This window comes from Netta rufina (genome assembly GCF_964035555.1).
Source record: "Netta rufina genome assembly, chromosome: 2".
Taxonomy (NCBI): Eukaryota; Metazoa; Chordata; class Aves; order Anseriformes; family Anatidae; genus Netta; species Netta rufina.
In genome coordinates, this window is record NC_140124.1 from 70,375,093 (window position 1) to 70,400,151 (window position 25,059).

The following is a 25,059-nucleotide window of genomic DNA, read 5'->3' on the forward strand; positions in this document are numbered from 1 at the left end:
AATCATGGTCCCTAATTAAGGACTTGGAGGATCATCAGTACATGAGCTTCGCCATACTGATTTTGATCTACTGCATAGGTAAATACATCATAGCAAAACATACATAGAAGTGTGTGTGTATATATATACTTATATATATATACATGTACGTGTGAGCATGTGTACATCACCAAATAAAGACCTTCATGGAACTATGTGTAGTAATGCAATATACCATGGTATCCTGCATAAGTTATCTGTTGTTTGTTTTTAAATATATAGGCACCAGAAATAAGTCTAGAGTAAATAATCCTTTAAAAATTAAAGTTAAATCAGTGGACAAGAACTTTGGTAAAGCTTGTCAATTTTTTATTTTTTTTTTATTTAAATACAGTCAAATTCTATCATTTGCTATTACCCTCTTCACAAGAGGAAAGTGCATTTTTTTTTCCCTAAAGAGACCTATATAACACGGTGCTTAACTATTCAAGAAGACTCTGAATTATAAATTTACATTTTTCAACAGATTTCTATCTTTCAGACGGAATGAAAGGTAAATAGAGTTCTTGTCCTGTGTGTATTTTATTTATTGTATGCATATATATATAAATATATATATGTATGACTCTGTTTATGTATCTGTGTGTGTATATACACAACCACACACTTTTAACAGGAGAGAGGAGCCTGTTTTTCTCCACTTTCCATGCGGAGACTTACACGTTCCTCCCTGTGTTGTACCCTGTGCAGTATAAGCTCTAGTGACGAGGCCAAACAAAAGATATAGTTCACCATAGTATATTAGTTTATGTAGCAAAGTCATTTTCAAGCAAGTAAAATAAAGCTCTGTATTCCAAACTTCTTTTCCTTAACATTTCTCATGAAGAAAAGGAAGGAAAAAGAAAGGGGAGGGAGTAGGATTATGGCAGTAGCACTGAGCCAGTGGCACTCGTGTGCGTGCACACACGCGCACACATACACACACAGCAGGGCTTTGGTTGACAAATGCAGATTGTCCAGAGAAGGTGGATGCATAAGTAAGGAAGACTCTACAGCGATGCAATTGTATCTTTTATGTCTGCATGGAGTGAGAAAACAAATTCAATTGAAAAAGAAAAAGCAAAGACCTCTTTTTAGGTCCCTCATCAGTGTGAGCATACTCAGTATGCTAGAGAATTTATCTGAAACCTTTTAAATCAAGGCCTCTTTATTACAAAAATAAAAACAAACAAACAAAAAAGTATGAGAGACGACAAGATGCTGAAGTATCACTCCAATCGTCCCTGTAGAGAACAATTGCATCCCCTTTATTATTCATTCTCTTCTCTCATTTCTACGATGTCTGTCATTTCCTCCGTGTGAGGCATGTCGGTCATAGCAGAGTCTTCGCCTTCTGCAGCTGTTTCATTCTCATTCCGCTTCTTTTTCTAGATTGAAACAACCATGCATAAACATACAAATATGTTGTTTGTGAACACAGGCTTACAAACTTTGGGCACCAGGAGAAGCAAGGTAGGAGTAATGTATTTTTTAGAGTATACTCTAAACAGCTAGAACACTTGTGTCATGTTCCTGGTTTGTCGCTAACAAGTTGTCTTAACTTAGAAGGTTTCCATAACCTTTCTGGGCTCAGCTTTCTCCTTTCTAACATGAATGCAATGATGGAGGCACTTCTTATGCTAAGTGACATCCAAGACAGGCTTCAGTGTGACTGGAGGGAAGAAAGCATCTGGAATCTTTTACATCACAGACTTTTTATTATAAAAAAAGAAAAGCAAACAAAATATCAGAGAAGATAAGTTGCTTTAGGGGGAAAGAGAGAGGTGGCTTCTTAATTTTTCAAATGTCAAACTTCAGGAATTTTTCAAGAAGTGAGCATTCTGGCCTCTCTTGCTATTGCTGGATTCACTGCGAGTCCCCATCCCAAAGCCTAGTAATATTAGAATATTTTTGGATAGCAAGAATGGGAGGGCATTCAAGAGTCCTATGATTCATCCAGGATGTCCTGGATTAGTAAAGCTAAGAGGTATTTAGTCCCGCTACAAAACAAATTGAAGCATCTGTTCCTTATTATACATTCTTCAGCAAGCTGACTAGTCTTACAGAAAACACTTGTAAAACTGACAAAATAAACCCCACAGGTATTACTGATTCAGCAGAGTTGCGCATATCAGAATTACAAAGTTTCAGAGGTGTCTACACAACACCTGGTTTACAGCTCTCAAATGCTGCCCATTTATTGCCACTTTAGGTGAAAACAAGTTGAGCCGTACAGCTACTAATTGGCTTTGCCACTGTCACATTGGCTGTTGAGATGATGGTGTCAGTTACATACTAATTCCAGTAAGGAAATAAATTAGGTTGGCAGAGCAATTACTAGTACTGCCTGCAAAAAATTAAGCACAATGTCCCTTGCCAGAAACACTCTTTGAGCTACCGCTGTAACAAACAATCAGAAGGTCAGTCTGAACAAATATATGGTGTGAAACCACAGGCCAAGAATAGCTTTTTCAAAGTGTTCAGGCTCTTTGGTGCTCAAGAAAAATGTAACAGACTAATCATGACAGAGATCAAGGTCTTCTATTTTCTTATGCACCTTATGCAGGATGGTCAGTAAAGAAAGTGGGGATGCTGGGGAGTTACATTTCAAAAATGTACTTTTAGTCTGAAATAAAGTCCACCATCAACTGCTTTCACCAGATCCTGCAGAGCCTACTTCTTACCTGTTTCCGATAGACGTAACAGGCTGCTATTGCAACCATGGTGGATTCTCCCACAAAACCTGCTAGAAGGGATCCTACTCCAAGAGTGGCTCCATGAACTCTGTCGGTAGCACAAAAAAAAAAAAAATAAATAATTAGTCATGTTTGTGTGACAACAGCTGATTCAAAATTGTATTTCCAGTGGTATATAGAATCAATCTGTTGTTAGAAGTATTTCTTTCAAAGACATAATGTACTGGCAAGGAGAGTGACTAGTATTTTAAAGGACTTACTTTGTTTATTAACGTGCTTCACTATTTAGTAAAAGAAACATATCCTGAATCAAATTTTGGAGTAAGAAAAGCTGAACACAGAATTTAAAGTCTGTGTACAGAGTGCACAGACTGCTACAGAATGGATCCTTTAACATTATAAACAAGATATTCTTCTATTAGATTTCTTAACAGTGCATTTAATAGAATGGAAATAAATTCTCGTAGGACAGATTTTTGCCTCACTGACATTTGTGAATTTTTTCAGAAGGGGCATCGATATCTTGACTGCCTACAGCAAAGTATCACTTGTAAATTTGTAGATGTTTCTTTTCCAGATATTGCCACTGTTTAGGCTTTATATTATGCTTAGTATTTGGGGAAAATGTTCTGAGTTGGACAAATTCAGCTACAAAGTGATAGGAAACAGGAACGAAGAGAAGAGCAATTCCATCATCTCTATGGAGAGGAGAGAGATTTACCCCAAGTAAGGCAGAACAATGAGACTAGTGATGAGGACGATGATCCGCAGCACTGAGCTGGGTGCCAGCACAAACGTCTTCTTTAGAGTCATCAGCCAACCAGTTAAGTGTGCTCTGACTGTCACTGTTCATGAACAGAGGAAGGGGAAAAAGGGACACAAGAGTAGCAATCGTCAGTCATCTCATGTGAAAGTTTTTTCGTACAGAGAGTACTGTTCAGAAATACACGTCGTGAAACTTGTTTTTGGTAACTCTGCACACTGGGAAACCCTACTAGAAATAAAGAAGATTTCATGCCCAAATTGCTTAAACTTTCTGATTTTTGAAAAAAGCCATTTATAGACAGCAACCCTTCATGGGAGCCATTCCCTTAGAAACAATTTATTAGGCAGTCCATTTTGATCTATGCTACACTACATCAAGTAGCATTTGTTTACAGCAGTTAGAAATTTTTTGAGGGGATACATTTTGAACACTGCTGCCAAGCTCGTCTCTCTCCTGAATAGGGGCATTTACTTTTATTCTGTTTATGCTGTGATGATATCTGGAAGTGTCACTCAGACTGGCAGCTGAAGGGGAGACTGCTGGAGGCAATGCTCTTGTGCAGTTAGTCCTTGATGCCATATTGAAGTTACTCACAGCCTCAGTAGCGGAACCATGGGTGCTCATATGTGCTATAGCACCGTGCTGTTGATGTGTGTGTTCTTGGTCAACCCCAATAGGCAGAATTCAGGTTTTACTTTGGACAGTCAGAAGTCTGCCTAAGACAGACTGCTCTTACTGCAACTTTTGTAGCCTGACTGCTGATGGAAATAGTCTTGGTCTATACCGACTTTGATGAAAATGGTTCTTATTATGTATGCTGGGTATGCACTTAGCCACTCTTACATGTACAGCCAAGTCAGACCCTATGACCACACCTCAGAGTTGCATTTGCTTGGAGGTTACAGAGTATTTGTTTTCTTGTTTTTACCTGGAACTGGAAAGAAGGAGAAGATGCGCAAAGGAACGACGCACAGCTCTGCAAAAGCGAAGTCTACTCCGATTATGTCAACTAAAATCTTCTCTGACACGTTTGGTGTCCAAAACATCACAAAACAGAGCTAGGAAGGAGAGCCAGAAGAACAAAATTAAGAAAGGTTTACATTTCAGAACAGAAGTACAATAAAAGACAGGATCTTCTCATCTAAAACATTTCTTTACTCTACTGATGAATCATTTTTGGTATTAAATGAAGGAAGAAGATGGATACAAAGTAAAAATAATAAAAAAAAATTAAATTTACCTTTCTACTATAGCATGAAAGGATTAAGGTTTTCACCATCACTAAATCAGGCATATTTTATCGTTAACTTTTAATCACCCTCTTCAACTGTTATCCAGGGCTTTTGCCTCTTTGCACAAAGACCAATGAAAGAAAATAAAACTTAAATGTTAAGCAACAGTTCTGACTCAACAGGTTATGAAGCAGACACAGTAAAAAATAACACACATATGCAAGCCTAACAGAATATTGGTTTGCTGTGCTTGGATTCTAATGATTCAGATGTTATGGTTCAGTCTGACTGTCACCAATAAGCAATTGGACGTAGGGTTTTAAAAGACTCTTCAGAGAGCCACCTGAACCACCACCAATTCCCGACTTCAGCTTAAATCGAGGGTGCTGAACCCTACAAAACTTACAACCAACTTTATTGTTCTCAACGAGAAGTGGAAAACAGATTCTTACTTATCTCAGATCAATCAAAAATAGTAGAAAATAAACAATAGCATACAAAGCTCATAAACAGAATGAATTTGTGTTAAGAAATGTATTCAAAGCAATGTTTTTGCAACAATTTAAACAAGTTTTCAATTATTTAAATTTAGTAAGACTCTAATGTACATACAGTGTATGTATGCTCAGTTTGCGTTCAAAGACACAGACCACATAAGTGTACATAAGAACCATGTTCATTTCAGAAGCATTTCATGCTCTTCGGGTTCCTCCCATATGCATATATACATTTTTTTTTATGGTGCCTGCAAATAGTTGCACTTGAATGGTCTTACAAAAACAGTAACGAGCTTGATTTTTACAGGACTTGTGCTGGTTGAGATACTCATACTCCTAAACACATTATCAAATGTTTTTGTAACTAGAGATTTTAACTACTCCGACGTGCAGAGATTTGATCTAAATCCAAGATTAGGAGGTTAAACACAGTGCTGATACTAGTACCATTAGTATGTAATACACATAGCCATGCAGACATGGTGCCCTCAAGGCCAGAAATCCACCAGATGCTGTCATTTGGAGTGTGCTGTTTAGTCTATACACGAAAGAAAACCTCCATAAAAAGCCTGCAAGAAGTAATACAGCTGTAGTACGTGCCATTTAATCTTTGGGTCAATCCTAGGTCTGTGCTTCAGTCCAGGCTGAGGGACCTCTTGGCAGCTGGTGGTTCCAGCTTTGGTTTGAGGCCCTCACCACGGACTGGTACCAACAGCCCTTGCAGGACTTTCTTCTGCAAGAAGGGATGCCAGAGTTCAAGTATAAACCCCTACTCTTTGATATTTAATGTGTTTTGCCAATTAAAAAGCAATTTATTCCTGTTATTTTCCCAGTAAAACAGATGTTAATGAAGCAAGTTGAGTGAAGAGGGCAAAACTCAGACTGATAAATGCTCTATTATTCCTCTGTCACATTATAAGCCAGTGTACCAGGTAAATTATGCACATCAGCACTCTTATTTTTAATCCTATAAACTAATATCATACTATCTAGCTCTTTTCTTACTGTCCAGGTGTTACAACCATACACGTTCAGATGGCTTTTAAAGCTGGTCTTTGAAATCCTACCACCTCCACGACAGCTGGTATTTCACTCCTGTTCTTTGGTCGTATGCCAGAGATTGTCCTCTCTATTTAGCCTAAAAGTATCCAGGCCACAGAAGTTTCTCAAGGTCTGTCACGGAGCAACCTGTGGGAGGTCTCCCATTCTGCCAGCCAATGCAGTGAACAAAACACTTCATGTTCCTGCCAAAACAGTATTTAGCTTTTCTCTGTATTTCTTAGGGTAAGAAACAATTCTTATTCTCATTTTACTTTATTACTTTGAAGCTATCTTGCAGTGTACTTCCCTTGCCTAGCCAGAGAACAGTATATGGAAGAAGGTAAGAGTAGAAGGCAAATGAGCTGAGCAAATTTTTTTTCTTCAGTCAGCATTTCTCTCCCCCTGCCAAACTACTGGTATAGGGCACAACTGAAGTGCAGGGGACACTCCAGAGCAGAGAAGGTTGTATGGTTGAGGATCCAATTATTAAAAAGTAACTGTATAGGGCAGAGCAAATTCTTTCACTGCCACAGACACCATTAGGCAGATTGCAGTCATTTACACAAGCTACCATAGAGGGAGTATTTCGTCAAATCTATTTACAAAGTCCAATTAAAAAATAAAATAAATAAATAAATACATCCACTCTTCAACTGCAATTTGCTGTTTTCATGAAAACGAAGGCCTTTATGCTGCTTGTACTACCCTATGCCACTAGCAACCTACCAAGCAGTGTGGTTACCCCCACTGCAAGACTCCATACTTTTATGCTAAATAGCTAAGTTTGTTCACTGCTAGCAAACAGCAAATACAGCAGTCCTTCCTTCTTTGAACAGGTATTTGAAACAGCATGTGTGGTTAGGCCAGCAAACAAGTGACCAAAAGCATTACTCTCCATCTTGTTTTCTTTGAAGTTAAAGCTTGTTTCTGGCCTCTGCAGGAACAGACTCAGTCTGCAGCCAACTCAGACAGAAGAAATGCCAGTTTGCCAATCAGGGGTAATGACTTACACCCAGCTGGTATGCAGGCATCCCGCCTCAGCTGTTGCAAACTACAGTCCCACCCCCATCAGCAGAGCCAGTGCTGGTAAATGGCTTCAAAGAGCACTTCTAATACAGCAGTTGGTGGGTAAGGATCATAGTGGTTGCTACCCTCATGAACAAGCAGTTTCAGAGGGTGAGCTAAGGTAGCAGGAGGGCAGTCTATCTATTTCTCAGCATGCTTCTATTTTTTTTTTTTGTTTGTTTTTAATGTTGATGGCTAATTTCACTTTGCTAAGAGATTCCTCTATGTCATCTTATGAGCAGATGATTTCCTCATTACCAACAGGGAACAAAGCTTCAAGAAAATAAATTAATGCTGTGTATTATGGAAAACCTCTGCAATTTTTTTCTAGAACACTTGAAGTCTGGGAAGTTTCTGTATTATACCAAAGACATTCAAAACGTAGTGCAAGAAATTAAACCCTGCTTCAGGTAAACAGTAACACTCTACATACAGAGTAGGCAAGGTATTTTGTCTACTGATTTGTCTGCAGACAAGATACGTTAAAGTAGGATGGAGTCATAGCTTTTTGTGATGCTGGGAGTTGTGATAATGTTGGTAAAGAGTAAATAATTCTCAGAAAGCAAAGTGGAGAAGAGAGCCATATAATAAATGATGCAAGTAGTCAGTGAAACAGCGTGGTCCATCCAACTGGGGATGGGATCTACTGGAGGAAGCAGTTACAGCTCCTTGGGGCTCAGATCAGGAAATACTTTAGGGAACAGATTTACAACCTGTATTTCTCCCATCCTTCTCTTAGGTAAGCATTCTGGTTAACTCCTTCCCCCCACCCCCCTTATGCCTCTCTGTGTATGTCTGCAAAGTTAAAAATAGAATAAACAGGCTTGGGTAAGGTTACATTTATAGCTTCATTTAATCTAATCAAGAGGTGAAGATGAAACATTAAGAGCTTTGGCACAGACTAGCAACGTGCATATTTACACCCTGCAGCTTCAGGCTGTGATGGCAGTTGACTACAATGCCTACGTACAGTAATGAATGTCGTACTTAGGAACTTACCAGCTGAACATCTTAATGCTTTGGAAGTAAGGATTTTTCTTGTGGAATTCTAGCAATGGAAGTGACTTCATTTATTTTTTTTTTCTCTTATGGTATGAGCAAAGGATGATATTAAAGCTTTTTATCATTTAAATGGACCTTCAACTAAGAACTGACAAGCACTTCAAAATTATAGGAAAGAGATACAGGCAGGAGCACAGAACACTAGAGAATATGCAGGTCTGAGTACATGTGGTAGCATTTATTATGGTATTATCTCTGTATGAACATTAGTCTGAAAATTTCTGAAAATGTTTTAATCATTTGAACCAATCTGAATGGTTGTGCTATTGGGTAATGTGTCTTTAACTGGTCTAGGGCGGTGAAATTTGAAAGACTTGATTAAAAATGTCAACTTAGAGCTGCCTGAGAGTCAGTACAGCTGTTCTAGATGAGATCAAAGTTCCAGCTAGATTAGTGTTGTCCTCTGGGCTAAATGTTGCTGGGGGTTGCCTGAGGAAAGGGCACAGAGGGTGGGGAAAGAGCAGAATACATGTAGGAGATGTCCTTCCCCCAAAGTATGGTCTGAGCTGCTGGCAGCTACAGCTTTAGGCATTCCTTACTTAGGCAAGGTATTTCCAGAAGTACATTTGACAGCAGTGATGTACCTTTATCCCATGCAGCATTATGTTGTGTATACAAAATACCTAATATTGGTGTTTTTTTGTTTGTTTTTTTTTGTTTTTTTTTCAATTCAATTGCGAATTAAAAAAAAAAAAAAAAAGGACAAGCAAACAAAAATCAAGCCCTTTCAGTAATGACTTGGACTCTCTCATTAGGTACCTGTGCTTATTTCCATGTGGAACCTTGCTCTTCTCAGCTTGCAAAATCACTGTCCAGGCATACTGGAAGATGACACATCAGAACTTCTGCTGTCAACAAGCCTGACAGAATGCATGGAATTTTTATTGCAGCAGGGGGAGTACAATGCTGCTAGTGCCCAAACTTACCTTTAACCTCTTCTTAAGCATGCTACATGTATGTGACTTGCATAAATTACTGACAAAAGACTGTTTATGATACTCTGTCAGATGCTGCGTGCACAAGTTCTCTTGTTTTCAAGAGCTACCAGCATTTGGCCTTTTCAGAGGTCTTATGTCTCCTGGAAGCTATTTCCGTTCATTCCTGTTGCTGACAGGGGCTACTAAACCTCAGAGACCCACTGCATAATGCATGATAATATGTTATGTTAATACACACTATTGGCATGTGTGTAGTAATCTGCAGGGTGCTAGATTAATTTGCTTTTAGGCGTTTGTAGAGAGCTGTGTGTCTTTTGGGACATTCACTGATAAATACAAGGATAAGAGTATTCTAGTGAGCTATGAACAGTATAGTACTGCTAGGCTTCAGTGCAACCTTTAGTTGGAAAAAACAACGCTTGATGACAGACATGATAAGACTCTTTCTCAGAAAGAGGCTATGAAATCTAAAATAAGTATTTTTTCAAAAAATGGATTATATATACACCAGCCTGGAATGAGAAAGGAAACATCTGCTCAGTGTTGTTTTGAAGCAGAAAAATGAATTGTGTTTCATCACGGAAGTATGTTTTGCAGGTTAACTATTCCATCCCCGGTTAAATATGTTATCCCTATCACTTCTTGAACTTGATATGTTTGCAGAAGTGGGGCTGTCTGAGGAAGGTGTTTAACTGTCCAAATATTGTTCTATGTATATTTTGAAGATTTCATCTTAAGGAATTTAACCCAAACCTTGTTCATGACCTCTTGTGACCTCTTATGGTACGAGACACCCAGTGAGGGCTGAATAAATGTACTTTACAACTTATTATGCATTTCAGCTTTGAACTGTATCTTTGATTTTTTTTGGACCAATATTAGTTAAATTTATCAATTTTATTAATATGGAAGAATGCCACATGTTTTTTGACTTTTGAAGTGTGCAATAAACAGATCTAAAAGGTACCCAGAGTCTTACACAGTCCGGTCTCCTGAACTACTAAACATCTCCATGGCCTCTGCCTTTCTCATACAAACAGAGCTTCTATAATTGTATCTCATTACAGAGCCCATATCACTCTTAAAGGATGAGCTGTTCTTGTAGATATGTTTGCAGTCAAAAGAATGTCCTGTTCCAACTCAAATCTGTGTGAATAAACTGGAGTTGACTCCTCTGATCAACATTTAATTTGCAAGATTTTGGGGGGTAAAAAAAAAACAAAACAAAACAATTTTGTGCTTAGTGCTGTTCTTCTGGCCATTATAAATCTATACCTTCACTGACCTTGAAACTTTAGTCCTCTAAATGACTGTGTACCAGGACTTGTTTCAAAAATTAACTCTAGCATCTTAACATTACAGAAAATAGCACTCTTCTTCTGTATGTTTATCATGGACAGTAAAAAAAAAATTAACTACTAGTACTGAAGCAATGGCATTAGTTACTGTTAATTAGTTACACCCATCTTCCAAGCTATAGTTGGAATGTGTTTTCATGTTGAATGTAGCTATGCAACAGAATACAATTTCCTAATACCTCCTGAAGCACTCATTCTACTATGCAGTTTCTCAAGTAGTTGAACAACATGAAAAATATTCAATGGGATTCTTATAAAGAAAAAAGAAACCCAACCACTTATCGATTTACAAATAAAGGCTTATAAAGGTTTTCATGTTTTACTGTGGTCAAAACATTTATATATTTCATTATAAAGACATTATTCCCTGTTGACAGGAAATCATGAGTGAGTTTAAGATGAAAATAATGAAGTGGGAAAAGTCTCCTGTCTTTACAGGCTTGTTTTTCAAGCATACAGCTACAAGCCATCATCAAATTCTTTGGAAGTTGTGCAGAAATTTCTGTGCATGGTACAAGATCAGAGGCCAATGTCACTGGCTTGCTATGGAAGCTTGTTGCATACCAAACCTGGGCTCCTAACAGAACAGGCCTGCAGAATCCTATCCCATGTGGGCTGCACATCACGTTAGAAAGCAGTTTTCAACCAGCCCCTGCAGTTTTGAGGGGTTCTATGATGCCTTTTAGGAAAAAGAAAGTGTGATCAGTCCAAAGGGAGGTGATTAAGCTTCTCTTTATACAACAAGCTGTTGGGATACAGCATGGTGATATGCTCACGTGTCTTTTAATTCTGAAGCGGACTGGAGGGTTGGTCATTTTCTTCAGTATAATTTTCAAGCCCTGATTGGGTAAAGCTCGAAGGAAGATCTGCCCTGACCTCACAGCTGACCTGCTTTGAGCCAGAGGCTGGGCCGGATGAACTCCTGAGGGCTTTCCAACATGACTAATCCCGTGATCCTATGAAGCAAAAAGCCTCAGATCTGTGTGCAGTAAAAATGTCAGACCACAGACATATCTGAAAGCTGTTTATCAGAATGGTAATGACTTGGATCACAAAGACATTCCCTTATAGCAATTACCCCTCAGGTACCTGCAGGTCAGTATAGTTTTCTGTGAACTTTGTTTTCTGTGAAGGGTGTTGTAAAGCAGAAATCAGCTGTCATAAAATTTGCCAAGCAGCAGGGGGAGCAAAAGAAACCAGACCCTGCCTGCAGGAAAACTGTAACTTCACATCTAACCCTGGAAATAATTGATTTCTGCAGATTTAAGTCTACCCCTGCCTCCCCCAACTTTTCTTATAATTCAGAGTGATGAAGCACATCGTTCTTCAGAAATAAAGCTAGGTCCAGCAGCTGCACAATACACTGATCCTCTGACAGCATTAAGATGATGGCACATGCACTTCCCCACCAACTGCTGCTGAAAATACTTGGGTAGTATTTTTCAGGCAGGGTTGGGTCACTGCAGCATTTAAGATAGTCATTGTATCGGCCTGTTGAATCCTGCAGTAGTTTTTACAGAGTGCAGAATGATTTACCAGGCATAGCGACACTTTAAGAAAGTTTGAACAAACCAAAGCTGGCAGATTCCTAGACTCTCTGAATACTTTTGACACAACTTAGCCATTTTCTTCTGTCCTAAATTTTCTGCAGCACTTGCTGCTTCCTATCATGGTTACAATGCTTGAGCAGAAACATGCTGCAGGGACAATTTTTGACCCTTCCTTTTCTGCTTGCTCCAGCCATTCATGCAGAATAGACTCTTTGTGTGAAACCTGAACAATGATGAAGAAGACATCAGTCTCCACTTCACTGAACCAAACAGAAATCCTTTGTTCCAGAACAAAAGCTCAGTGCGGTACCATGGATGGGACAAGGCCCTTGGCTTGCTTGTGAGGATTTTATAAAGTCAGCTTCTGGTGGTCCAACATCTTCCTGAGTAGGCAGGAATGCTTCTGTTCATGTTGTCTGAAATGATCTTTACTGAAGCAGGAACTAAACCTGACTGAAAAGGTAAAAACCTTCTTGAGTGACTGTCAGCCAATATGTCATTTCCAAATTGTTATATTTGTGCCAGCAGCCTGAAGATAAAAAAAAATCTGGGAGTTCAAAGATCAAAATTAAAAGCAGTGAAAACAAACTCATTCACTGGATGGATGGCATTATTCTGAAAGCTGTCCTTGGCATGCATATAATGGTTGATAGTAAAGTAAAAAGAATGTGGATTTTGTCTTAAAATTTGTCTTTTTTTTTTTTTTTTTTTTTTAGTGTAAAGATCCTAGATAGGATATGTGATGTCTTCTCAATATAATGAGGCTGTAATTAAGCCATTGATGAAATAAGGCAGGGGAGTGTGGGGGAAATCTGTTCCTTTTTTTTTTATTGCCTTTTTTTGTATACTCATTAGAGATAATGACGATGAACCCAGTCACCCAGAGAATTTCAGATACTGGCACTGTCAGCAGCTGGGGTTGTGTCCTCTGAGAGGGACCTGGTTCTTACTGTGACATTTCTTCCTGTGGATTTTACTGCCTCAGTTCTATTAGCCCATGACTTGTAGTAAAGCCCGGTTGCAACCGTTGATAAAAAAGCAATGCAGAGACGTAAGATGAAGGCCACCAATAAAAGATAGGAAAAAAATGAATGAACCTTGAACAAAGTGGCCTCTACAATGGCTTAAACTTTTGGCTGCTTTTCATCACACTGGAAGTTGCAGGTATATACGGTGGCAGCAAAATGTGATTCTGACGTACATTTCCCTTCATTCATCTTTAAACTTGGGATCAATAACTAACTGGAAAGTTGAGTAACACTGCACAGTACTTTGATTCTACAGAAAATGTAATGTTCCTTCAAGCCACTCACTAACCATGACTAAGTCCTGGTTTGTTATAAGAAGGTACTCCTGAAAGCAAGCAATAAAACATGGGAACAACTATCCAGAATGGAGAAAAACACTGCAGTGGCTCTTTAGCAGTATGTAGTGGCAATTAATTATTCTCCCAAGCAGAGAAGAAGATATCTGGGGAAAATCTGTTAAGGAGAGTTGTAAGCATGACCTTGGACAGCGGAAGATGAACCACTACTTTAATCTGGACAAACCAGACAATGTACTATGAAGTGCAATTACTGTACATTTTGTGCAAGAGGAATAGGGATAAGAAATATTAAACTATGATTTGATAGTGTGATGCATTGAAAAAAAATAATTATTTTTCAAGCTATCTACAGTCAGCTTCTACAGAGTAATTTGTGCTGTGTAATGTTATAATTTGGGTCAAGCATAGCGGACACTGATAATCTCACAGATTTTACTGCCTGCATGAAAGAAATCAATGTAAGTGACTCCTGTCTTCCATGGTGCAGCCAACCTGTTTCTTCTAGTAAGACAGAAACTACAGAGTAGTCAAACCCTAATAATAGGAGAGATTAATATGGTTTGTAAATGAGTGTCTCATTCCGTTCCATTTTTTCAGGAAGAATGTAGAGAATCTAAAAGGCCAAGGAAGTTTAACTACTGTATTTTCTTTTCAGACTCTGGTGCTACTCCCTCAATCATGACTCATAAACTCATGAAAAAATGAGGCTTTGTCAACTTCGGTCAAGTTGGAAGTACCTGTTCAGCTGCTGGGCTCTCTTGCACCTTCACTGCAGAAAGACTACATCCTTGTCTTTCTCTTTAGCATTAAATATCTTCATATCTTCCTTCCCTCCACCTTTCTCAATTCCTCACTTGGCCCTAGTGGGCCATCTTCTGAATGTCTCACATCAGTCAGCTACACAAGAGTGGAGATGGGCTAGTGGGAAGGTTTCAACACTGCATACAGGTTAGGAGTAAAGCACTAAAAAGGAGGAATGCCTAAAATAAGGACCTCAGCAACCACGGCTTTGTTCTGAAAATGCTTTCTTCATCTTGTGAACTGAAAAAACAGCATTAGGAGCCTGGAATATATGTAACTAATAAAATGATAGAAGTTGCAATGACTGGGCAATTTTCTCTGGTAGTAACCCTCTGCCAAACAGAGGAAAACTGTGGCATGAGCCTCAGGGAAATAGAAACAGTAGCCCTTGTATTCCTTTACAGCACCTGAATCATTTGAAACCATGCCAGTGAGGCATCAGATATTTGCCTGAACGACTTTTGTGTGAGAAGGATGAAGGAATAATGGAATAAGAGCCCTGACAGTCTCTTGCATTGGTCAGAATTTGCAAATCACTTTGCTCTACTCCAGATTGATCTTTACCAAACTTAATCAATTGTGTATATGGAAACTTCCTCACTCTGCTAAAATGCACAAAGGTGAGGGCATAAATTCCAGCATTTCTGTTTCTTTTTGGTACCTGACAGTCTAATAGTGATTTCACAAAAATGGTGGTAACTGACCTTATCTTCTTTAGGAAAGGGAAAAAACAAAATAAAACAAAACACATTTTTGGTGAAAGTATGTTCCATATACACTGCTTGTAGCAAATACTATTTTAAAATACTTCTTTGCACACCCTCTGGCTACAGTGATGATGCCTGAGGCAGCTAAAAATTAAAGCTAATCTCCTGCGAGGTCCTGAATGCAATTTACTGTCTCTCAGCCTTGAAATAAGACCTTTCAGGTATTTGGTCTTCAAAGATGAAAAGAAAGCAAAGTTCACAATGCTTTTGTGGGTATCGTGACTCATTAAATGCATTCACAGTGGCTAAATGTCAGTCTTCGTGTGATTCCAGACATCAAGCACCAAGAGATGCACACTGCAGGGAACTGCAGCGCAGTTGTACTGAACTATGGACACTCCTCTTCTGCCTCCACGAGGTTTCATGAGTGAAACTTTTACATGTTCCTTGGTGTTTCTCGATATACAACCTTAAGTCACGTTACCAGTAACACAAGCTAAGGATGCCTAGTAAGACATCAGTCAGTCTCACTGCAGAGACACAAATGGCTTTAACTCCTGTCCTTTACCAACAAGTGCTTTATGTTTCACAGTTTAATAGGAAAATGTAGCTGGAAACATCAAATACACTAGTTTCTTACATATACAAGAGCTCTACTCTGTATACTTCATAATGTGGAAAATAAAAGGTAAAAGCAGAAACCTATATGAAATGGTGTATTTATTAAACTACAGATTGAAAATTTGAGAAAACTGAAAACCAGGTAGTTCTTGGTGCACCTCACAGGAAAAGATCAGCTGCAGGACTGATGCCTGGGAATCCAACTGGATATTAAACATCTATTAATAAAAAAAATCTGGTATATGCAAATAATCAGAGTGGGACCTGGTCAATAAAACAATACTACTGCAGTGATATACTGAGTTGGTATGAGTTGATATGAGCCCACTGAGTTCACCCACGTGGGCTCCAATTTTATCAGTGCCTACGTTTTAGTGGCTGGTGAAGCCTTGCTGATCAAGGACAGTGGAGTCAGCAGATGGCATCTACTTGGCACTCCACAGTTCCTAGATGGACAAAACCAAATCCAAAGAAGAGGACAAAAAGTTGGGCATCTGGAGTTTCCTTTTAGACAAGGCTTCTCAGCTTGAATGAAACATGGCTGCTTCTCTTCCACAGCAATTGGTTCCAAATCTTTCGGAATTAAGAGAGAAGCAGAAAGCAGCAACTACTGAGCCCTGTATTCTGTACTTTAATTCTTTTATGTAGGGATTTTTTTGTTGTTACACTACCTGCCTTATTCTTGATTAGGGTTTTCTTCTTGTCTCCTAGGTGCTTGTTGCTTAATTATGATAACCAAGAAGATGATGACTGGAGATTAGTCAAATGATAGGACAGTCCACAATAAACTGTCATCAAATGGCACAGAGAATTTCTTTCTCCCCTCTTCAGAGCTGAAACTACGTTATCCCATCACAGGGACCTAGCAAAAGAAATCCTGTGGAGCCCCTTCTGCTGTTTTAAGGGGTCTTTCTACTGGATCTTGCAGTTAAAGACCCTGCGGTCCCCAGAGGTCTGTCCCATTTCTCTGTTCATGGGCAGGGTGGAAATAAGAGATGCACAGGCAAACATGTTAAATGTTGCATTTTAAAACCTCTGATGGCTATGTCATAATATCATAATATTTATACTTATAATTGTATATAACTACAATTCTACATATAATTATATTGTATAATTGTATATAACATATAATTATATACAAGAAATACATATTTATAATTATATGCACTGTATGTTACATTACATAAAAAGTGAAGAGAAGTACCAGCTGATGGCAGTTTATGCTGCTATGCTACCAGTTGTGAGCACTAGAGAGCTGACACAATGCTTGCTTGCTGCTCTTCCTAAGGGGCTCCTAACTTCCAGCAAATGAAGGAAACAGACAGTTGCCAATAGTAGCTCCTTAAATTATAGATGCTGATCAGCAAGAGCCCTTAGAGATCATTAAGCATTTTTCCCTGTCAAAAGACTAATCTCAGATATGAATCTAAATGTTACGTTTTTTACAAAATTAATGAAATATTTTATTCTAGAATACAAAAAAGGTGGCCTAGTATATGATGTAGAATGTAATACTGAAAGTGTTACATTTTAAAGCTATTATTAGACTCCTCAAGTATGAACAAACCTGGCTGTTCAAACAAAAGGTGACATCCTGACATATATTGATACACACATCTTCAGCTCTCAGGCCCAAGCATATGAGCCAATAACCCAACCAGCCGTTTGCTCCTAAGTATACTAAATTTAAACTTCCATCACAATTTAAATCTAATGCAGGTTACCTATCATTTGAATTTGGTTGTCATGACTCAATTGCTACATATCAATTTGTACAGCTTAAGTGCCTGAGCCTTCATGTTAATTGAAACTTCATGGCAATTTTTTCCAAAATAAAAAATGGATTTAAGAGTTTTGTTAGTCTGTGACTTATAGCAAGTAAATCTGAAATGTGTAAGCTTTGCATAAAACACAATACATATATGTGTGTAAATCCGAAAACTTCCTCCCTCTATCTTTTAGCCTCCTAGAACAAAATGGAATGAAGAACCAAAGGTCAAGCTTAAACATCAGAATTGTGTTTCTTAAGTGGTGCCTGCTAATTAAACATACTACGGAGTACTTATGCAATTAGCTTCTCCCCTTACTCGCCCTTGTTATTCACGAAATCTACTGTTTTCCCTGTTTGTCCCTACCTGCGTCCACATAAAAAAATTCAAAGCAGCACCGACATCATTTTTATAATAGCACTGGTGCTATTATACTTAAAGCTGTAAAGAGCTGTGAGCTGTTTCTAATAAAACAAACGTAAAAACTGATACCGCTCAGCTCTCCTGCTGTGCATTAATTTGGTGACAGACAGATGAACGTGGCATGGTGTGCACAGCATGCCACCCTTGGCACCTTAAGCCTGTAATATTGGTAAGGAAAAAAATGAGGTAAAAAAAACACATAAAGTGCTCAAGAATGTAAAGATGCAACTGGCAGTATGTCTTAGTTAATGGGAACCATGCAGCTGCCGTATAGGAACCATACTGTTGCTATTCTGAGAAAAACCCTTGCTGAAGACTAGTCCATTTGCTGTTACTACTGCTATGTAAGTCAGGGTTGCTTTAAATAGCTCACTTGTCACATAGCCCCCTCTACACACATCTCACAAGAGAATGCTCTCTCCGACAGAGCAAAGCTTTACTGCAGTGGAGAAGTGCAGTAATTTACCACTTGGAAAAAATATCTGGGGATTTCTGAATGTACTGAGGCTGACACATCCTACAACTGAAGGATGTGTGGTACAAGTGGTTCGTTCTCAGGGGTCTGTGTCTTCACTTAGTTTACAATTCTACAGTGACCTCAGAGCTGACGCCTAGGGTCATCTAAATAGGTCAATCACTAAATCAAAATGTTCAGCTCTTCAACAGCCTTATCTAGCAATGGCAGTAAGACTGGTATTTGGAGCAATAGCTCAAATACAGAAAGAGGCATTTTTGCCTGAAGTGTCTTATGACAATGAAATAATAAATAATGGCACGTGGTGAGTAAATTATGAAGCATATCTTATCTTCTAAAATAAGAACCAACCACTTAACTGTATGAGCAAAATTCTTCAGCTGAGTCCCTCCCATCTGCTATATAAATTTTACATTCAATTTCATAGCTGCACAAAATATGACTGTTGGAAGGAGTCACTGCTTGCTTACAACCAAAACCACATCAATATGACTAATCATATCAGCTCTCTTACATATTGGAAGTCCAATTACTTCTATTTCCAGCCTTTAAATAAAATGGCTTATCTAGAATTTTTTCACTAAGCAATACAGCTATTTTCCATTTTTTTGAAAAAGCACTTTTAATACCAGCCTGATGCTTCAAAATCACAAGACAGTACATATGATCACACTCAGCAGAACACATTTGCACGCTGCCCAGTCAGCTTGGCTAGGCTCAAGTGCAGCCTTTCATATCCTATGAAGATTTAATAATAAAAAAAAAACAAACAACAAAGTTATGTTTCTTAACAGAACTATGCATATTTTTTTCTTTCTGGACAAATATTGTCACCATCAAGGGTCAAATAATGCATCTGCTGTAGTAGGTTTGGAGTCTACAAAATAGCAGGTCTCCAATGACTGGGAGGTTTCCCAGAGTTTTATACTGCATGACTGCTGCTCATATTAAAAGTTTGATTACTATCCTTTTATCTATTCATCTTCTGGAATCCTTCTATAGATCATCCACTGAAGAATGGATTCATATGACAAGTCAAAGTATCAGTCTTGTTTTCATCTCTTGGCCAGTCTGGATGCCTGTTTCCCACTTTCCCTCTCATCCTGACCAACAGGATGTTATTAACAGTGATGCCACTAGTCTGACTGCTGTCCATTGCAATAGAGCCTCTTCAGGAAAACAAAGTAATCACTGATGGTCATGGGAGCTCAGCTATGGTGGTCATCTGATCTAGTTGTAACAGAAAGAAATTTGAAGTCCAGTTCCTTACAACCTATGGCACATAACTTGAGTCGTACCAACTTCCACAGAGGTTGTGCAATGAAGCATTTCTATGATTCTATGATGCAACTCCCGGCCCCTGAACCAAAGTGTTTAGAGCTCCTGTGTCTACTTTTCCCCTCTGTCCACTGACAAGTAATCCTATGAATCTGTCACTACTATGCAAAAACAGACAGGACAGAAAAATCTTGGGACCTCAACAGCACTTCTGGAATTTCAGTGCAGATGAATCTCTCAGGATAAGCTTAAGAAAAAACCACCCTTGAGAGTAATATGGAGAGCTTTTGAAAAAATATCCTGTAAAGTCATACAAAAGCCTAACAGTTGTGATTAAAAATTATTCTGCACAGAGAGGTGCTGGTAATGTGAGAAGCTCATGACCTACCAGAAGTCAAGTATGTTAAGTGCCCATAAGGGTTAAGAAACCCATCAGTTTAGAGAAGGCTTTGAGATTGAAGTAGCATTCTCAGAAAAAAAAAATAAATATTAAGAGGAAAGCTTTCCCCTTTGTGATCTCTGGAAACACTAACTGACTTCCAGGGAGGCTCCAGCTATAGAGAACACATCTTTGGCCTGGTCCACCAACAAGAGAAAACCTCAAGGTGTGTGATGGGAGATGACACAATAGCTCCAGGAAATCTTCAGACAATGGCCAGTTCAGTGGAGAAATATGCCTTTGTCCATTACATGCTGTAGAAAATGCAAGTTAGAGCTAGAGCTATTGCTTTCTGAGCTAGGTGAAAAAAGAGTCAAGCTTAACTCTAGGAAATGGACAAAGATGCCATATTGGCTCATGCCATCCTGTGTTTGATGGGGGCCAGCTGTAGCTGGCTGGGGAAGAATATAGGAAATAAAGGACAGAAGAAATCTCCGAATTCAGCTACTGATGGATTGAGTTGCTTCATTTCAACTATGAAATGGGCACTGCCCACCAGCCCCATCTGAACCTGCCAAGGCCCAGGCTCCCACAGCAGCCCCAGGGCCACCAGCCCCTGCCCCAGTGAGGCCGCAGCAGGGTCGGGATCCAACTCTCCACAGCCCTGCCCTGCCCGGCCATGGCCCCTGCCCAGCTGGGCCCATGCCTGGGCCTACAGGCCTGGCCTCAGCCTGGTCCCAGCCCCATGGAGGTGCCCCTTGCCCAAGGCTGCAGCTGTCCCAGTGCCCCCGATGCCCTGGTTCTGGTGGGGCACTGGGCTACCCAGGGAGACCCTGATGTCCCTGACAGCCTAGATCCATGGTGCCCTGACAGGAAGCAGTTCAGGACTTCCTAGGACACCATGCACAGATCTGAAATCTCTGTCGTGGACAGAGGTACACAAGTCCAAGCAAAGAGGGAAGGTGATGGCTTTACTAGGTACCAGTACTAATGTAAATCTATCCTTGCATTACTATGGTTATCATCTGCTCCATTATTTGCTGTTATACTCACTCACACACCCTGTGTGGTTCTTCTTCCACAACTACCCATTTGTTGCTAGACTTGTGCAGAAACAGTTTTCTTAAAGATGTACTATGTGACTGTGCACAAGCTGATCATTTGGAAATGCTGCAGATTCAGCAAAATGTCATCCTTAGGCCTAAACACAACCCAGGCTTGTGGTCTGCACATATTTGTGTCTGTATTACTTCTCATTTAACATGAAAAAAACATCCCTCCGATCCTCCTTCAGAGCAAAACTCAATAGTCGTCTCATGTGATTTTCCTTCCTCTCGAATTCCACAGCAATCTCCAACAAACTGGCAGCAGGCGCTGATTTCAGCTGGCACTCTCAGAGCATGTGCAGCAGTTCAGCATTCTGCTGTACCTGTGCCCAACTACAGACTTCACAGATGAATTAAACAAAAAAAAAAACACAAAAAAAAAGCCTCTGATTTCCTACCTCTAATTCTGCACATACATGGGTACATAGCACCTGACAGACCCTATTCATAGGATATCACAGTTTAATCTATATGACCTGAATTGGATAGATTACAACAAAACAACAAAACAAAAACTGTGATACTGTAGTAATTTTAAAATGTTTGGTTATTTTCAACTTGCTTGTTATAAAGCAATGAAAATTGAATGGAAGGTTTAAAGGAGGACTAAAATGAAAAGGATTATAAATATTCCCCATAGTATTCAGGCCTTGAGTTATGGTTACAGAATCAATTTCCCTTTACACTTTTTTTAATGTTAGAGTAGGTACTTCTAACTGAAATATCAGAATTGATCTCTCTGGATGGAGTATAATCACCCACACAAACCTAGCAGACTACAGAACTCAGACATCAGTTCTTGCAATTCTGCCCAGCTTAGATATGACTTTAGATCCTTTTGACAGAGTCAGCACCATCTCTGAGATTGCCCTTGTTAGCTCATTTTGAGAATAAACAAAACCAGCTTGCATGAAAGCAGCCCTAGCGTGGAAGACTAGTGCCCTGTGAGACAGCAGGGAATGGCTACAGTAGTTTCAACATATGCTGCCCTTCCCATTATTCACAGCCAATTACGGATGCCAGGGGACAGGCTTTCATGCCATTTCTCAAGAGACAAATGCATTTTTTCATTTTCCTGATGAGCCATTTATCAAAAGTTTTGTTCAATAGAGAAAAGGAAAAAGAAAAGCAGATCTCTAGTATCTCTTTGCATATGGAGGCTGACGTGAAATGAAAAATAGTGAGAGGAATTAAACAAAATATCTCTAGCCCATAAGATACCTACTCTGAGTTAATGACAGATGATTTTCTTAGTACTTGAGTATTATGATCACATATCCTCGCCCTGATAAAAGCAACAGACTTCATCAGAAAACTCACCTTTCTTGAACTGTTAGTGCTTTTATCATTAGATATAGGAGATAATTTCCTGGTTTATATGAAAGACAGACAGTTGGAACAAAGGTTTCTTACCGTTAAGGACAAAGCCATGCAAACAAAAGTGAACTTCTTGATATGTGTCGCTGTGACAGTGCTGTTGGTGTTCACCAGTTTATTGCTGGGGTTATTCTACGGTGAGAGAAAGAGATAAAAAGCATTAGTGTGGCTCCAGACTACTGGGAAGCTGACAGCACCAGGGTCATTCTGTTGTATCTGACTGTCTGTGTGTATACACGTCTTTCTTTGCTTGTTTGCCTTTTCATCTAGAGCTTTCTGAGTAAATATTTTCTGCTTAAACTGATGGTAACTCCTCCTATGGTCACTGATGGCTGAGTAATCTCCCTAGTTTTCTAAGGAGTAAGTCCTATTTAACAAATTCAGCTTTGGAAAAGAATTGTAACTCTTTCTAAGGAAACACCATGTGATTTTTTTAACCTTAAAGTCCATAGCATGTTTTCACAGGAAAAATAGGATTCCATTCTCTTTTACCACAGAGTGGTACCAAATCCATATACACGTGTAAACACCCTTACTGATCCAATTAGCCAAGCAGGTAATATAAACAAAGCTTCTGGAACAGCTGGCTCTGTTAATGTAGTTTAATGAACAGAACATAATTAGGACTATTAGATGTTCCACCTTGAACGTGAGCCCTGTACTCATGTACACATGGCAGCTAAGTTTTACTTAAAACAACAAAAACTCTTCTCCAAATGTCTAATGTACCAAATGAAGCTGAAGATTTAAAATTACCCTCAGGGAACACATTAACACAAACCAGATGGTCTGTGAAAGAAAAGGAAAGGATATCAAAAGCAGGGCACCATTAGGAGCCCTATAGCAATAGGTTGTTGGGTCATGTACCTGCATTTATCCCAGGGATGTTTGAGACACACCTGGCCGTGACCAAACTGGTAAGAATGGTACTATGAGATGTAGTACAACATTTATTCATCCTTAATGTAGCTCAAGTAGAACAGCAGTACCTGACACATGGTCATCGTACCTTACTAAAGTTACTTGTAAGAAATAGGAACTTGCACAAACACATCTTGGGAATGGACAAAATGAACATAAGCTCTGTGAATGGTACACCATTTCATACACATTTGAGTAGTTGATGGAACTTCGAAACGTAAAGCTATTGTGGTGATCAGTGCAGTGATGGCACATGACAGCTTTACCATCTCAACTAAAAACCTGCTTGGAAGCTTCGGTGCATGAAAATGCTTGACCTTTGCATAGAGGCAAGTCAACTTAGAAGGAAGCTACTTCCAAGTCTTCCCTTTTTGGGAACAAGTTAATAAAACTTTCTGTAAACATTTTTTTATTACTATATGATTATTTCTTGTGTTTTTGAAGAAAGACTTTCTTACTGTTAGCTTTTATGTAAATGAGGATGGGCCTTGCTTACTTCATTCATCAAGGTTTAAACAAACTGCTGCGTAGCTCAACTTTCTCATAAGGCTAAAATGACAGGAAAAAAAGGCACATCTCAATCCACGCATGTAAAAAGGCTGCGATGAAGGAGAAAGAGCTCTCATTCATTTCTATTTTGCTGCTTCTAACACTGTCCCTGTTTGGCTCTGCCCTTCACCCTAACTCTTAACCACATACTCTTTATTCCCATCTCTTGCACGCTGCTTAGTTCTTGAAACAAAACACCATGCAGATTACAGAGTAAAGAAGTATCCATTCCCATCTATTCATCAGTTCAATAGTGTTCACAAGTCCTTTCATAGTCAGTCAACTGTTCGCTCTGAAACAAGTGGCACAGTCCTTTAAGAATAATGGCATTATCACTACATAAAATAGCAAACAGAGTGCAGAACTAGAGCATTCCTGTTTCGTTTTAGCAAATCAGGAGTACCCTTAAACTGAGGGCAACTACTAGGCCATGAGGTTGCTCTGGACACAGAGTTGCATAAAACACTGAAGCATGACTCAGAATCTCTTGTACAAATGTGATCTCTTACAAATGTGAATTTAAAAGTGAATTTCCCTTTGAAGACAAGAATCTCACTTGTCCAGTATAGGCATTGAAGAAGGACATACTTTCTGGATCCCAAATCCCATCAGTCTGTTAAGGCAATTCAGTGTGCCTCTGATGGCCATCTGCATTACCAGTTTTCTGAATGACTGACAAAAGAAAACGTTCACATACATGCAAACTGTTTCAACATCTGAGAATCAAAACAGGTTTTATGAAGTCTGAAAATAAAAGGAGGTTCTATCTCTGAGCAAAGCTTAGTTTAAGGAAACAAAGCTTGTGAAAGGCCTAGTGACACATGAATGATGCGTGACCAGGTGTGAAACACTTCTCACAGCAATCTAGAAAAAGCACTGTTTCTGGTCTGGTATTTATTGTCTGAAAGGCACAAGTGACTGCCAGAAAGAGATACCCTTTATACTGTTGCTACTGCAGTTAGCACATTTTAAGCCAAGTTATTCTTAAAACATGCAACTAAAACCACTATTCCATACATTTTTGGCAATTAGATCATTGGCACCTATCTGTGCCTTATCCTAACGTTTTCTTCCTCACATTTATTCCTCCAGAGCAGACA

General features: G+C 39.1%; 1 protein-coding gene across 1 annotated transcript in view; it reads right to left on the bottom strand.

Moving 5' to 3' along the window:
• Window positions 1-379: 379 nt before the first annotated feature.
• Window positions 380-25,059, bottom strand: part of ANKH (ANKH inorganic pyrophosphate transport regulator) — a 102,027-nt gene continuing 77,347 nt past the window's right edge. Inside the window, exons 8-12 of the mRNA XM_084306774.1 lie at window positions 22,526-22,621; window positions 4,409-4,538; window positions 3,436-3,559; window positions 2,703-2,802; window positions 380-1,406 (exon numbers count right to left, since the gene is read on the bottom strand). Of these exons, the coding sequence (XP_084162900.1) occupies window positions 1,290-1,406; window positions 2,703-2,802; window positions 3,436-3,559; window positions 4,409-4,538; window positions 22,526-22,621 (567 nt within the window). The 3' untranslated portion in view covers window positions 380-1,289. The remainder of the gene's footprint in view (window positions 1,407-2,702; window positions 2,803-3,435; window positions 3,560-4,408; window positions 4,539-22,525; window positions 22,622-25,059) is intronic.